We start from the raw sequence: 16,677 nt of genomic DNA on the forward strand, positions 1-16,677 counted from the left end.
AAATCATCTTGGCTCATAGTAGCCACAGTAGCACATTATAAAAAAGGACATTTTGGTAAATAATATGAGAATAGGTTGTCTTTGTTAACATCCTTATTATTGTTCTCACAACACCTGGGGCTAGCAGACCGAGTTTTCTTAGACAGTATTGTGAACTGTATGTACAAGGACAGAATGAGAAGTTCTATTCTCTATTTTCCTTTTTACTATTTTTTGCCCTATAACATTTCCAGACCTCCAGTGGGGAAAAAAAGGTTATTTGGAGCCTTGCACACTCCAGACATACACAGACTGTAGTATGGTACAATAAGATTGGGATTAGGGGAATCAGACAAGAAACTTTTGTAGGTATAATAAAGGGCAGATGGCAAGAATTCAAAGATTGCAGCATATTTTTAAATGCTCAGAAATTCAGTTTTTGAAATACAACAAAAAGTGAAATACCGCGCAACAAATCGAGCACGCCCAAACATCCTACGAGTTTGAGTAAAATATGGCCATAAAGGTTAAATCAGATGAAAGGTAACCCAACTTGCAGACCATCATCTGATATATCTGAGTTTTACCATCTGGAAATAGATTTTTTACAGATCTCAGATGCTAAACAAGGCTGGACCTAATCAGGGTTGAGGTGGAAGATGTCTTGGGGAAATCAAATTGATCTGTTTTCTTTCCCTATTAAGTTTGTAATCAACCACTGCTATTTTTACTGACACCGAGCTGTTTAGCTAAGAAAACCAGTTTCACAGCCAAAAGGTATAAAACAAAGCAATGCTAAGCCATCACTCATTTAAAAACTACTCTGCATGGGATGCATCTGTTACCATTTTCAAAAATAATCATTGTGCTCCAGAGCCCATTATTGAGAAAAACCTTGATAATATGCAAAGAAATACAGACGTAGATCAGAATCAACTTCTCCTGTATATCAAGTCAAAAAACACTGAAAATCTTTTCTTTATTTTCATAGTCTTTTCTTTTAGGCACACAGTATACAGTATGTCATAACTACAGAACTACCACACATTCCAGTAGAATAGAACACACACAAGCTATAAGTCCACAATGAAAACACGCACTGTAAGGGGTAGCTCCTGATATACCAATTCAATTAAAGTCAAGAGAAACTACTGTTAAAACATTAAAATGTTACAGTTCCTGTTTCCTTATACATTAATTACACTGATGGTACTTTTGACCAGATAACATTAGATTCCTTATACACACCATCTATTCAGGACACCTTAGAAACTAAGACATTGAAAAGACATCTAGTATGTAAAGGACTAGAAGACAAAAAGTACAAAAAGTCAATCGGGCTAAACAGTCAGAGGATCAGAACTCAGAAAGGTCTCGGCAAAGGCGAAACATTATCCCACAAGCCACTTCACAGAAGAAGCTTTTTAAAAGATGAAACTGAGAAGAAAAGAATCTGAAGATGAACCTTTCATCGGGTCTCGTATCATGTTAAATCATTTATGATTCACTGACATTTTATTTGTGCCAAACTCAGAACTACAGTTATGATTTCAAGCACTGCAAAAACTGAAATTGAATTTAGTGAATGCTAGGAGGGTTTAACAAATATACTCTTACCATTTAGTAGTGTCAAATTGGAAAAGGTTATAAAATGTGTCGTACATAAACACACTTTGTATAAAAGTATCCACCCCTGTAATAATGTCCCATTTTATAGAATTCTGATACTGAATGTCCCTTGGAGCACAAAGACATCAATCATTAACAAGTGCAAAGTGTACAGCACCACCCAGACACTGACTAGATCCCTCAAAAAGAGCAGCCAGGCAAGTATGAAACTGGTCAGGGATGCCAATGGGAAGCTAATCGCTATTTCAAGAGCTACAGAGTTTAATCACTGAGGGAGACAATATCCATGATGATCTATCAACAACAGTTGCTCAATATGCATGTCATGAAAATAAAACATCTGAAATCCCTCATGTAGTTTATAACAAAGTATTTCAATGATTATCTAAACATATTGTCAGAGATTTTATGGTAAGACAAGATAAAATTAAAACGCTTTGGTCTAAATTCAAAGCTTTATGAGCAAATTTTGAAACAAAATTCACCTTTCAGCCAAAACTACTGGACTGGTTTAAAAAGAAGAAAGTCAATGTGCATGATTGACCCAGTCATGCGTCCAACTTGCATATAATAGAAAATCTGCTGCAAAACTTGAATATTGTTGTCCCCAGCTTAGGCACATTCTGTAAAGAAGATTAGGTAACGATTGTACCAATCCCAGTCAGCAAAGTAAGTAGAGACTCACCAGAAAAGCTTTTGATTCTTCAGTTTGACCACTTAAGATTAGAAAAAAATAATTCCACTTTAAAAATGAGTATACATCATTGTGTAATTCATAAAATGGGGCATCATTTGGAAACGGCATCACTTTGCAAGGCACTGTTTATGCATGCATATACTGTACAGTACTTACTGTATACCAAAACGTTTGTGGTCTTTATTTTAACTTATTTATTGGTACGTAATGTATATTATACATTTTCTGCAGATCACAAAGCTCTCTAATTAAACAAAACAATATCCAAATTTCATAACATTAAGACAAACAATCTTACCCTACACTGACACCTTAAAAATAATGTATTACTGAAGGAAAACAAGTGGACTCAAGTAACACCAAAGCAAAGCATCTGTACTTCCGTCAGTGTACTGTACCACAGGGGAAGAACGCATGGCTCTAAGTAAATTATCTTACAAAAATTGAAAAGAAAAGCTTTTGCTGGATAATGTCTACCTTGTTGAACATGGCTTCGGCAGAATGGACATACTGTACCAATCCGTGACATCATGCTGTCTTTTTTATGCCGTGGACAGTGCGCAGTCATGCTTGGTGGGTATGCAGTACAGTACTCTGTGTAAAATACTGTACATTTATTGTCAACCTCTTTAAAAAAACCTGCTTTTCACACAACCAGACGTCCTGATTTTCCCCACAGCCATCTCCTCCCGTCTGAAAATGTCACAGTGACATCTCGGTTTTCCTGCTCTGAGCCCAGCAGGAAACGTGCTGGTGGGCCAACCCCCCCCGTTGCCTTGCTAAAAACAAACCATCAAAGTGAGCGGGACTTAAGAGACGGCCTCGTGACTGAGACCTGTCCAAAAAAGAAAAAAAGACCAAGGTGGAAGCCGACCCAGGCCGCGGTGGTGGGGATGACTCACCAAGTGAGATCCAGGGCATGGATCTGTGAGGCCGTGCTCGGTGTCAGCATTTTGGACCGCCTCCGCGCGCTGGCGACCGTCACCATCACAACCCGGAACAGAACAACGGTGTTCACCTAAACGGATGGAATAAAAAAAAAAACAGCATCAAAACACTGGAAATGAAAAACTGCGACATCTCGGCTGCACTTGTCCAGAAATGCACCCTTCTCCAGTATACACTGTGACGGATCATTTGATCGTTTTGTTTTCTGCTCCCTGGATAAGGTTGGCCATAGCGGATTATGCTCTTAGTGGTGTGCTGTGCTGTGTACAGTATGTCTGATAACATGGACAGGTTTACCACTGCTGTGCTCAATGTTCCCTTAAATAGTATTAAATTCCAGCACCTCAGGAACTGAACACAGGGCCCCAGCTCCGCAAGGCAGCAATGGTCACTAATGCACCACTTTGCCATCGTATAAATGCAACATCTTAAGAATACTGCATGCTTATAAAACAGATGTTCTTTTCACAGGGAAAGCAGTTGTACTGATCTAGAAAAGGCAATCCAATCTAAAGGTATAACTTTTCACTTTAAAGCATCAATGTGCTCATACAGACATCATCATCATCACTTTTTTTTAGCCCTATACAATTTCCTGCATTAGGAATTATCTTTTCGCATACCCCAGCTTGCTCTCCATGAGACACACAGACAGGGAGAGAGCCTGGGGTCAGAGCGCAGGGTCAGACATTTATACGGCGCCCCTGGAGCAGTTGGGGTTAAGGGCCTTGCTCAGGGGCCCAACGGAGTAGGATTCCTCTGCCGGCTGCAGGATTTGAACCGGCAACCTTCCAGCGACAGGCGAAGATCCTTAGCAACAGAGCCACCGCTCCGCCCAATAGGAGGGGAGTGATTTAAATAGAGTATAGATAAAATATTTTAAAATTCCTATATAAAAAAGCACGGCAAGCAAGACTCCTAGTGATATGTGTATAGGCATTAGAAGGGGTCCAGTCCCCAAAAGTACATCAGTGTAAAGGTCCAATGGGTCACGTGTTTGGGATAATGTTGGAATTTCCTTGGGTGCCGACTCCATATTAGGAAGGCAATGAAATCGCTTTTCCAGCACTTTTCTTCCTCGGTTCCTTTCCCTGGAGTGGAAAGTCTACAATTCACTGCAGGTTGGCTTATCCCACTGTAAGGGTGTCCTGGGTGGACACTGGGCTGGGGAGTGGTTTAGTCTCACCCAGATTACAGTGCCATCAGATGCAGCTGGTTCCCATTTGAGTTTTACTGTATATACAGCTAAATAGCCCAGGTTCTATGGTCCGTCATTTCTATAAATGATCCCGCAAAATGGAATTCGAAAATATGCATTTTTTTAATAGAAGACATTTATATTAGAGTACACATTTATTATGTGTATGTGTAAATAACACTTTTATTCTGGCTTAATCTTCATATGTAAATGCATTCACCACTCTGCTGACTTTACAGCTCCTCTTTCCAAAATCTCACGTTCTACTTTCTGAACGGTCAGTTTGATGCTGACTGGAAACCTTCATTATTTACAGTGCTTGCTAGACTTCCTTTCCTGTCCTGAGATCTCAGGTTTCTTTTATTTTTACACTTTCTTTCAATTGGGCTAGAATCACGTCTGTGTTTCTTGATTGCTCTCCTGTGTACACATTAAATCTCAAATGAAATTCAAATTCAGTGCTTTCATTGAAATATATTTGAATAGTTTCCCCAAACACATATTTTGGTTTCCACACATCCTTAATGGGAAACAATTCAAGGTAAGTTAATGAATGAAAATTGAACATAGTCTCTAATTGTTGAGAAGCTTTCTTGTGTTTGAAATGCAATAAAATAACAGCTTAACAGCTTATATTATAAATCCAAGCCAAGACTAAATACTCTGGTATTAAAACATTTAAAAACAAATTCCATTTGAAAATGAAATTCAAATACCTGAGAAAAAAAACCCATTACACAATGGAAATTATTGTCTAAAAGGATAGGAATTAGGTGCCTTTCTTCAATGTTCTGATTCCTCAATTAATCATTTGCTCAAGTGAAATAAAAGTGGTGAGAAAATATAATTAGTTTTCATCATATTTTAACAGTAGAATGCACAATTGTTTTCTGTGTTTTGTTTCTGTGAAGTGTGTATCAGCATTTGATAACATCAAGGCCAACCTGAATAAAGTTCTGAACATCACAAGCAGTGAGCAGATGATGGCTATTCTTCATCTTTAAATTAGCTGGCCATCACCAGAGCTTCCAGCATTGTTTGGGGAAACATTTTATTTGACCGCAATGAAAAAGCGACATTGTGCTCTGTGAATTTTATCAAACCTCCCAACGAAAGGATGAGAACAGCAGAAATACTTACAGAGAGGACAAAGATAACAGGGCCAACAAAAGCCCAAATAACATCAGTCTGAGCGTTCAGCCAGCAATAATTGTCCGCCACATACTTGTTAAAAGAAGTTGCCAAGGTGATACCAACAATAACAACTGGCAAACCTGAAATGAACAGACAAAAAAAAACAACATAAAGTAAAATTATTTGTACAGAAACTGCCCAATCTTTTAATCCTTCGCTTTGCAATACGAACACAAATATTCTTAGGTTAGTCTTAGAGCATCAAGATCTCATACACAAATTCCCACTGACAAGACACGCAACAGGCAGGCTTAAAAAGAAACACTATTAGCAAATACTAGAACTTACGAAAATGTGGTGTGGGTGTGAGTGTGGGTGTGGGTGTGGAAATGGGTGTGGAAGTGGGTGTGAGTGTGAGTGTGGGTGTGGGAATTCGAGAGAGTCTTACAAGACTTAAATCTTTTTTTATTTAGCAGTGCCTAACAGTGACTATCAACTGATTTACATATGTGTGGAAGCGGGGTTTGCATGCACAGAGGTCCCTGCGCCCTGCTGCCCAAGAAGGGGGTCTTTCACGCTGCAAAAACCAGCCTCACGCCAGATGATCAGCGACGCGTGTGCAGCCGTGCTCACCCCAGCCGATAGCGTAGTACAGCTTCATCCTCCGGTCCTCGCTGATGTTCACGGAGACGACCTTGCTCCAGAGCAGCAGGCCTTCCACCAGCATCCAGGAGAACGATCCCAGGAAAAAGAGATGCAGCAAAGCTGTCACGGCAGTGCACAGCCCCTGGAGGTCACGGGGGGAAACGTTCATGCAAACGGCAGCCAGCTCCTATCTACATTACACAGACTCCAAGGCACGTGATAGCTCGCATCATTCATTATAACTGTACTGATACGGTAATTGATGTTTCAGCTGATGAGATTTAAACCATATAAAGTGTGACTAAAATATTTAGATAGACGTTGAGGTGCTGAAATTCTAGGAGGACATTCTCTGGTATCCTCCCGTGCGATTTGAGTTTCTCTTTTGTAATCATTTTGTTCGATTTAAATGAATCTTTTTTTTTTTTACATTTCTTTCTGTGAATATCCATCTGGGAGGCGGCCGTGGAAATTAACCTTTGTCTAAACAATTTTCACATTGCATATAGTGTTGTGGATTCTCTTATACTGTGTCCATGTTAGGAGAGTAACCCATCCCTTTAAAAAAAAAGACACCCTTTTCCGTCTGAATGTGTAGACAACCAAACAGATCACAGCTGAGATCATGTTTACATTTACCTGCACAAATAAAAACGATAGAGGAAATGCTTAATAATTAAGCAATGAAAACGATTTTTTTTTTCAGTAAAAAAATACTCTACGTGGATTTCTTTTGCTTTGTCGATACCTTCTTGGCTTGTGATTACCTTGTTGGTACTGGCCAGATCACTGAACATCAGTAATAGTTGTGCAACTCCCAAAGCAAAAATCAGATTCTTGTGAACTGTTGTTCTATCCGAATTAGGAACGCTGTGGTAAGGGGAAAAAAAGACAGATAGGATACGAATTATAAAATACAATTCCAATGTACCATGAGTTGTAAGTATAAGGATGATTTTGTTCCACCCTACAGCAAATAGCAGCACCTTATTAATCAAAACATAAGGAAAACTAATCTTATAGCTGCAGAACTTGTATGTACAGTACCTGGGCTATTTAACCTCATGTAGGCAAAGGAATTGCTGTTTAAAAAGAATGTCAAATGATATAGCTTATATTGAGAACAATGTGAAACTAAAACAAAAAAAGTGAGTATTACTAAGACTATACCGCTATGCTAGGAAGCTTTTATGCATAAGATAACAGCAGACATACCCTACTGCAATGAAAAGAATAAATGTCATAGTTAAGCCACATAAAGACACTCCACACCCCACGAAGGTCAATATCCGGAGAGCATTCTCATCTTGTGGAGTTCTCTGGAATGAGAATTGTTAAGAGAATAAAAAGAATAGTTTAGGGCCCATTGTTAATAGTAACTTTTTAAACATAAATTTCAATTTGGTTTGTCTTATTTCTTGCTCAAATGCTGGTTATCAATCCACTTTTTGCAACTTATTTTCAGTATCACCAGAAAAAAAAAATAAAGAGCACAAAGTAAGTACCTTTGGATGTCAGAATGAAAGCCGTTTTCGTTCTTTTTATAGGTTTTTAATATTCAGAATTTCTTCCACCTGTGCCATTTAAGTTTGGTCAAAATCACGTTTATGAAAAGTGCATTGTAGCCATCACAAATAAATAAAGTTCATGTGTATCTCGTACTCATGACATAATTATCACGTATTTACATGAAAATGATCTTGTTATCAGGAGATAGCGAATTATGTCTTGATTGCAAGATTGCCGGGTAATTTACAACATGTGATATCTGATGATAACACAATTGACATGCAATACCTACATTATCGTTGTTTGACTTTCATTTTTAAGCAATGGAGTCATTTGCATAGTAGTTTTTTTTGTTTAAGAGAATGTCTGAATTTCCTCATGCTTATAGTGTCTACTTTCACATCAGTTACAATTTATAGATTTCATTAAGACTAAACTCCAGGCGAAAATTAATCCGTACAAACTCGTAGGGTTGGATATTTTCATGAACGAAAGTTTAACCTGAACTTCTATTTCACAATATAAGAAGTTCTTCAGACCCACAGATAATCACTTGTTTCTTGCAATAAAGAGTACTTTACTATCTGTTCCTTACAAAATAACTTTCGTATAAATGAGAGATAATAAATAGACATCCACATTAAATATTTTTTCTTTGATGGCACACACATACGTTTTAGAACACCACGATCTAAACTTTTTCGACCTACTTTGCATGTTGTTCAAAACAACCTTTAGCATTGCACTGCTTCCACTAATTTCTCTGGCTAAATCAAATGAAATTCCTTTCATTTTAGCTTTTGTATAACTTTGTATGTATGCACAGTTATTACTGACCTTGTAAAAAGAGATGGTACGCTCATTTTTTAGAAAAAAAAAGACGCCGCGGTAATTTGCTGAGGCAGTATTACAGAATGTTGCTTTTTTGTGACTAAAAGGAGGAAACAATTTCTGCTCGACATTCCAGAAAAAGCACTCATATTGTTAATAATACAAACATATATGCATGAATAATGGTGTAATGGATAATGGTCCATAATGCATGTGTAATGGTGTATATTACATTTTTAAAGGCCTCTTTATTGATTTAAAACTACTGTATGTAATTGAATGTTTCTGAATTGCTACACTTGCAAGATCGAGAGTTGGATCTTCCACACTTGCCTGAAAATGATTCATATTTCCAGAATAAACTTCTTTCATTCAGAATTAAAGATATGTTATACCGCAAGGGTAATATTTGGTCTTTTTGGAGAAGCTGCATACTGTACATTGGAAGGACGTTTGTTTTATTACAGTAATTCAACCGGTCATCCATTCAATAACAAAGCAAAAATATTCGAATGAAAAAATCTATTTAATGATGTTGGTCTATGTGTGTTTTGCGGAACACTGTTGGTGTAGGCTGTTTTATTGGTTGAGTAAACGTATTACCGGTAGCTAGAGAGGGATAATGATCGGTAGCGGGTGAAGATTTGGGCGAGTTTAAGAGCATTTTTTTTCGAGGAAAACAAAACTCTAGAGGGGTTCATGAAGACATTAAATATATTTAATTAATGTATAAATGTTTATTCACATTACATTGCTAGCACTAATAAAACTGCTTTTTGAACAAATACCACCTTAAAGACTAATTTAACTTCATACCACAAATTTACCTTTATGAGCCTTGCAGTCATGTGCTCATACTGTATATACAGTACAGCAGGGAAATTGCTTACACTTGTGCTATTGCCTACATTTGCTTGATTGTCGTGTGTGTTTTAATAACATGAAGGAGCCAAACATCATTCCTGCTTGCTCTCAGGCCTGGTGCTGATGAGACAGCCCATCTTCAAATGTCACTGCCTCCCCTCATGTCTCCCTTTGAGGTCTCCTTCCCTCCAAAACGAGAAGACAGTGTCTGAAATATTGGAACGTGTTCCCTCACTAAGGATGAAATTCCTTCTGGAGAATAATCTGGTTGGCACATAACAAAATAGATCCACAAATCAAATTCTCCACTTGGGTAGGTAATGTTAGAGTAGCCCCTTGCTTGTAAACTTAAACTTCATTTCTACATACTGGTACGAAACACATCCTTTGGCATTCAGGAATAACTCAGCTTATGGAGTGCCTTTTAAAGTGGATCCACAGATTGACAATTGATACCTTACCTGCACTTCGTAAATCTGCAGCAGCAAGGCAAAGTTGGTTGTGTGGTTGCAGAAACAGGTTGTGGATTCATATCCCAAGGATGTGATAAAACAGCCCTCTGTAGACCAGCTGCCTCCTTTCTCTGGCCTGACGGGAAAAAAACAATGACAAGTCGCTTCTTGATTAAACTCAGAAAGGAAGAATCTGTCCAGAAATAATGGATACTGCTGAGCATTCATAGGAAAAAAACGAATTTCTTCATTCATGAAGGAAGAGTACCCGGCCTCTTTTCGTTCAATGCAAATTCCTCTATAAGAGGTGGGTTTTATCGCCTCATGAGCCTCTAGATAAAAAGTTATTAGCATCAAAGCTTACTTCATACATCTAGAAATTAAAATCCATTCTTCTTTTAGGTATGGTTAAATCAGATGCCATGGTGTTGATTGTGTAAATAGCTGCATCTGGCAATGAGCTTAAGGGACACATTATTTGTATTCCTTTTGCAGCACAGTTTAAACCCCAGTTTCTCATTGTTTGCATTTAGTTTTTGTAATCATTACAAAAATTAAATGTAAGGGATACTGCACAACAGACAGAAGTGACAAAGTTGTAGTGAAATGCATGTAAAATTCATCAGTGGTACTCAATTGCTATCAATCCTACAAGTTATCAAAGGGAATCTAAAATACTTACTTGAGGTGAAAATCCCAAAAGGCACAAATTGGTTCATATTCTGCTCCATGAAGGTTCTTTCAAATGTGGACAAAAAATGAGACCAGTATTAAACAGAAGAGTCTCTCACAGGGATGGCATAACATGGCTTCTGTCTTTAAGTTCTAAAGTCTATGCAAAGACACACTGAGTATTTTTCTCTTTCATAAGGTACACAGAGAGTTCACTATCCTCAACACTTGTACTGTATGTGTCAAGAGGTAACCTCTCAAGCTGAGCCCTGTCCTTTTAAAAATCAGTGGTCAACTTAAACTATACTGTATGAATAGCATAGTTGCATGAATGTAGCACAAATTAATGGGACTAGCTAACAACCGCATTCAACTGGTGTCGTTTTTTGTGTTTCTTTTGAGATTTACTTTTGATTCACAAATTGAAGAGTAAACACAGGGCCAAGGAGAATCCTCTTCATCCTAACTCCTAACATGTCATAAGGAGGACTAATCTGTGCAGTCTGTCAGACGGTGATTCTATTAGCATGCTGTATAAATACATGTTATTGCAAAGGACAAGAACACTTCTGTCTTTTTCACAAAGACTTATGAAGCCCACAGGGATCTGGTACACAAATCAATTGTTCTATAATATTAACAGTACCTTATTTATCTTTGACATCTACATTGACATTTTGATATATACTGTACAGAGCAGATAGCTCAGTTCCAGGACTTTGGAGACTGCAATCCATCAGGGTTTCTTATTTTGTTTAAATCACTAACGTCTTAGAGATATTAAAACCAATGAGAATGCTTACTGTTCCCACAGTTAAGCTTTAATCTAACTCCTTTCCATCTGTACTATGCAAACCTAGAGAGACTTCTGCTTTGCTTTCAGGAACCACACATGAGGTCTCCTGTTTGGTATTAAATTATTATAACTTAATCTTAACAGTCACTATTTTTTTTCAGTGACTTAGGGTCAAAGGATGCGCTACTCTGAAAGAAATAACTGAATACAGGGGGTTCTAATTCAAGTAATCAAAATATCTGTATATCTATCCTCAGAGTGATACTTGCATGATAGAGTGATAATCCTGCCTCAGTTGAATCTTTAAACATTTTCTTACTTGAAATCCCTACAAAACTATACATCCAAACCCTTTTTGTGCCGTTAGCAGAGATATTTTATGAAATAAAAGGAAAGGCTACAAAAATACACAAGATACCATTATTTCAAAAGAATCAAGACAAAAGTGTATGATTTAGAGTTAAAAAAGGAGGGTTCTTGTTTAATCATCATTCAGCATTATCTTCTTCAAGAAATTAGGTTTGTACCTCTGCATTGCACACTGGAACTGTGCCTCACAATCTCTGCAGAGAAAGGAGAAAATCTGGCAGTGCTATTTAGGCCAAGCAGGCTACAATATGGACAGTAAGTCACAGCGGTGAAGCGCTGAAGTTAAGGAACCAAAGTAATTCAGACATTACCTCTAATCTGTGCCGAAGTTCATAGTTCACAGCTGTGTTTACTGGTCGGTTATCACCAAGAACTGTAGCTGATATTACAGATGACCCCAGCACTGTGCCCACATGTCTTGGTCCATTGCGAAGAGAAACAAAATGAGGTAAGCAACAGCAAGAATCTCATTGCTCTGCTTAAAACACAACTTTTTTCAGTTCAGCAACTACACCTTGATACAGTTAAAAGAACACGATGAACAATAACTTCTGTGTTTCTTCAAACTTCATTGCAAAACTGTAACTGTACAATTTCAGATGTGATAGATTGATCGATACAGTATCTTCATCTACTGGATTCAAAAGTTAGTGCTAAGATGGGGGATATTTAACATTTCAGTTCTCCAAAGGTATGGACCAATAACAGAATGCACTTACTTTTGGCTTCCATCAGTCACAGTAGAAAACTGTGTGATGTTATCCTCAATTCCAAATAAAGGAAGCAGAGAGCCATACCATGTATTTATTAATGTAATATTCTGAATGCCTGTAATATAAAGTCAAATAAAGTAATTTACCAAACTTGGAAAGTACATTTAGTTTAAGAAACATTTTTGTGACACATGTTGTTGTCAGAAACACCAAAGGTCATCATGTTAAGTACAGTAGAAACAATTAATTGCTCAATTAAACACTTTATAACAATACAAACACAAATATCATTCACAATTTTCGATTTAGTTTATTGTAACAAATACATTTATTTATATTAATAGTGAACCTATTTTTACTTTTCAAATATCATTCAAACAGTTGTCATTTTTACTGTGATACATTTAAAATAATAATTATACACTGACATGTTCGTTCTTAAAGAATTATTATTTACTCCAAGGGCTTTTCGGGGAATTTCAACTTACCATGCTGATAGAGCTGCTGGATCTTGTCTTCTGGGACTGTAATAAAATCAACTTTTGTTTCATTTTCAGGTGTCGGCCCATGGAAGTCTGAGCCATCGGCGCCAGAGCCAAGACCTTTCTGTCGTACTTCAAGTTCTGCAAAACAAACAAATCATTTAATCACACACGAGAAACGGAATCAACAGTGAATGCGGAAGATCAGAATCCTTCTAACTCAAGCAAAGACGCTTAAGGACACACAAACACTTTGTAATGTTTTGTCCTGGAAATGAAACTGGCCAGAAGACCTCTAAAAATGAGGATTTTGAAATCTGTGGGAATAACATCGGATATATGAATCCGCCCTCGTTATTTTGGTAAGAAGATATTTAGTCAGTGATCATTTGTCAATCAAGGCTGGTCTCTCTCTGGGTGGCAGCACAAATACAAGGAACTATAGGCTCACAGTTTTGTGTTTGCACACAGCCAGTCGATCAGTGCCTGTGGGGTTCTTTCATGCTTCTGTTAGATCACAGACTAGCAGTAATTCAGTTCCAAAAGGATGATGCTGCCAAGTGCCCTGCCTTCCAAGACAGACCTATATATTTCCAGCAAAGTTGAAGGCAGTCTTGCAGGCCAATCCAACCTGGCCTTCATACAGAAGGCACCATCTAAACTGGCTGGGTGAAAGCAGAAACTGGCAGGCACTGAAACACAAGTCTGTAGCCTGAAAGAACATCCTGCTTAGGTTTGAGTTTTGAGATTATTTTTACCTCGATCTCATGCTCCACATTGAGCTCCTTTGCCGAGTGCGCGTGTCCGTGTAAAACAGACCCAATATCTGTTAAGAACTTAAGAAAGGCTTTAATCTAAGAAGACCATTTGACTAACTGTGTTCAAGTAAAAAGGCTCATTTATTGTGAGCCAGTGATGCAATTCTCTTTAGCCTGAAAGTCATAGCAGACCGGCTGAATCGCGATCAGTCTTTTGGCTCAGCAGACGTGTTCACCAGCCTGTGTGCACTGCGTGGCTCTTGTGTACTGAGAGAGGCCAGATATACAGTGAATCAAACCCCAGGGGGATATTAGCTGAGCCTATGAAACGAAAGCTCTGTAATACTCATCCAGATGCTAGAAGCTTGTCGAAGGGTCCTGGAAAACTGTCTTCAGCAAATTCAGCATAAATTCCAAATGCTAGTAATGCATATGCTCAATATTCAGTGTAAAAACGTGAATACTGTTCCTTTTCACAGTGCTATACATTAGGAAAAAAGAAAATCTTAATGATCTCTGCACTGCCAAAAAGCCTTGTAATGACTCATTCTGCTTGGTATATGTAGATCACCCTCTCTGTTTAAAGGAAACATGAGATTTTGTGAGTTTAACATACTGATGTTGGTGCTGTCAAAGACAATCCTGCTTTTCTTAGCCATTAGCAGTGGGTTGAGATTGGCCACCATCCTGTCAATGCTGTGAACCACAGTCATGGGCCCATTTAAGATCTATAAAAGAAGAAAACAGAATTTGAAACTGGTATTGAGCTTTTGTGAAGTATCTACCTCTCCAGCAGTGACCTTGGGGGAGCTGTTGATAAAATAAAGCTGAGATGCCTTTTGATTTCCCACGGAAAAACATGACAGGCCTTTGTTCAAGGAAATGCGAAGGCAGTCCACTCTAGAGCATAGAGCCATGCAAAGAGAGAGACAGACAAATCCATCTGCACCCTTATTTTATATTTCAGCGTTTTTATGAGATTTACAAAGCTCCTTTGAGACAGCTTGGTCTAATTTCTTTCTAAGACAGTTAGAACTGGCAATTTTAATTACACCTGTGTTAGACTCAGGTGTTTCCGAAGTTTCTTTTAAGCCATGTTCTTGATTGGGGTATTTCGATTCCAAATGTTGCACGTGCTCAATAGTTGCAGTGCTCTAAATTGCCCAGTAATAAAAATTTTCAAGGAGGCTAAAATCTTTTTTAAGAAAGCCCTGTTGTTTTATTTTTTCATTTTTGTAAGCTCAAGGGATCTTATAATTAATCTGAAACTAATATTAAAGTGAACACAACATACTGTAACTGTGTTTGTGACATTTCATACAGTGAATACGCTGCTGTACATGTCTTAAACATCTTCAACCTAATCAGAATTACAATACAGTATATATACTATGTATCATACACAATGTACCGTATTTTATGCCTCCACCTGTGTTTTCTACTATTATAGTGCTTTTGACTATTTTTCATACAGATCTAGGCATTGAGCAATCTTCAATTCACATACATCAGAATCTTCAAAAAACTCAAGGTAAACCTACATGAGCAATCAATGTGAGGTTTTGCTGTAGATAATCCAACACATCTATGAATCAAATGTGATTTATTCATTCTGTCCCTCACTATTAACATCAGTCGTCCCTCACTGCACATTCATGATGATAAAAGGCTCATTTATGTTGTACCGATTGGTGATTAATCTCTTAGGATTGACTTAACATAAAATGTCAGTGGATCATGTGGCTGCATATAAAAGACAAAAAAACAGTGAAAAGAGTAGAACAATGGAAAATGTCTAGGACATCTACACATCAGTGTGTTTTTGGATCTGTAATTGATATTTCACACGCGAAGTCCTATTATTTAATTAATTAAAATCTAGTCATCATCTGGAAACGGCATGCAAGGTTTTATTAGTTTAGTTTCCTCAACTACTGTTTCTTTTATTTGCATACCCTGCCGCCTAGTGGAGAGAGGCGAAAGAAGCAGTTTGGAGACGACCAAACCAAAGGCCTTTCTTTTTGCAATCACAGGCATTTCAAGGTTTTGTTTTCAAACCCTCAGTGAATGCAAAAGAGATTTAGAAAAATTGAATAAATTATTACAACTCTTCTTTTCTATGTTCATTTGTAATTCAATCTCTGGAGGCTAACCTTCATTTCAAGAGGACATTTGTGAATGATATTTACCCCCTACCAGATTTCAACAAAAATCACTTTGTGCAGCTTAACGATGTTGTCCTCCACAGAAAGAATTGCGCATAAAGGTTTATATATTTCTGTTTGCAAATAATTTTGAAATGTCCTAAATGTGACAAATAAGATTCTGTTGAAGCCAGACTCAATAGAAAACTAAAATGAAACAAAATGTATCTTATATAGTACATGACATTTGTGGAGATTGTTGTGCAGAAATATTGTTTTTATTCTCTCAAATTAAGCACAAAAGCATGCATTATCAAGCTCTATCATGGTCAGAAAACTGCATACACTTGGCAAACAAAATGCTCTTTTTTCATTCTGCTTTGTAACCTTTTCACAGAGTACCATGAAGAGGAGAAAACATCTGAAAGAGAAAAATGTTGCAAGACTGAAAAGCAAGATGAAAAAGTTTTTAAAATAATGTTCTCAAAACGTTTTTTTTTTAAAATACTGAAGGCAAATACAACTGCAGAGAGGCGGTCCAGTGATGTGGCATCTATCACTGCTGTCAAACAGGTCTTTGGTACCGAGTTTGATAAAGGACCGGGCTATCTTTTGTGTGGAGTTTGCATGTTCTCCATTTTCCTGACACCTACGAAGGACACACAGGCTCAGTTAAGTGGTGCTCTTAAATTGTGCGCGCATACTTCTTCGTGTGCCCCCCAGCACACAGATTCGCCTTGTGTTCCTAGGATGGGGTTTTTTCCTAACTTTTCCAGGTGGGTTTTGGATAACGGTCGAGGAAACCCGTGTGCTTTGTAAATAATGGAAAGGTGTAGACAACAACCAGTTAGCGCAGC

The 16,677-nt window shown here is 37.7% G+C and overlaps 1 protein-coding gene across 3 annotated transcripts in view; it reads right to left on the bottom strand.

Moving 5' to 3' along the window:
* The window catches only part of adgrd2 (adhesion G protein-coupled receptor D2), a 53,518-nt gene that overhangs the window by 27,155 nt on the left and 9,686 nt on the right, over positions 1-16,677 (bottom strand). For all 3 annotated transcript variants that reach the window (XR_001480772.2, XM_015367034.2, XM_069183346.1), the window contains exons 9-19: positions 14,293-14,404; positions 12,925-13,059; positions 12,443-12,551; positions 12,035-12,140; positions 10,569-10,624; positions 9,896-10,022; positions 7,446-7,549; positions 6,998-7,100; positions 6,219-6,372; positions 5,592-5,725; positions 3,208-3,323 (exon numbers count right to left, since the gene is read on the bottom strand). Coding sequence is in view for 2 of the 3 variants with exons in the window: in XM_015367034.2 (XP_015222520.2) it covers positions 3,208-3,323; positions 5,592-5,725; positions 6,219-6,372; positions 6,998-7,100; positions 7,446-7,549; positions 9,896-10,022; positions 10,569-10,624; positions 12,035-12,140; positions 12,443-12,551; positions 12,925-13,059; positions 14,293-14,404 (1,256 nt within the window). In the remaining variant the exon portion in view is untranslated. The remainder of the gene's footprint in view (positions 1-3,207; positions 3,324-5,591; positions 5,726-6,218; positions 6,373-6,997; positions 7,101-7,445; positions 7,550-9,895; positions 10,023-10,568; positions 10,625-12,034; positions 12,141-12,442; positions 12,552-12,924; positions 13,060-14,292; positions 14,405-16,677) is intronic.

The sequence above is a fragment of the Lepisosteus oculatus genome, chromosome 24, assembly GCF_040954835.1.
Source record: "Lepisosteus oculatus isolate fLepOcu1 chromosome 24, fLepOcu1.hap2, whole genome shotgun sequence".
Classification (NCBI taxonomy): domain Eukaryota; kingdom Metazoa; phylum Chordata; class Actinopteri; order Semionotiformes; family Lepisosteidae; genus Lepisosteus; species Lepisosteus oculatus.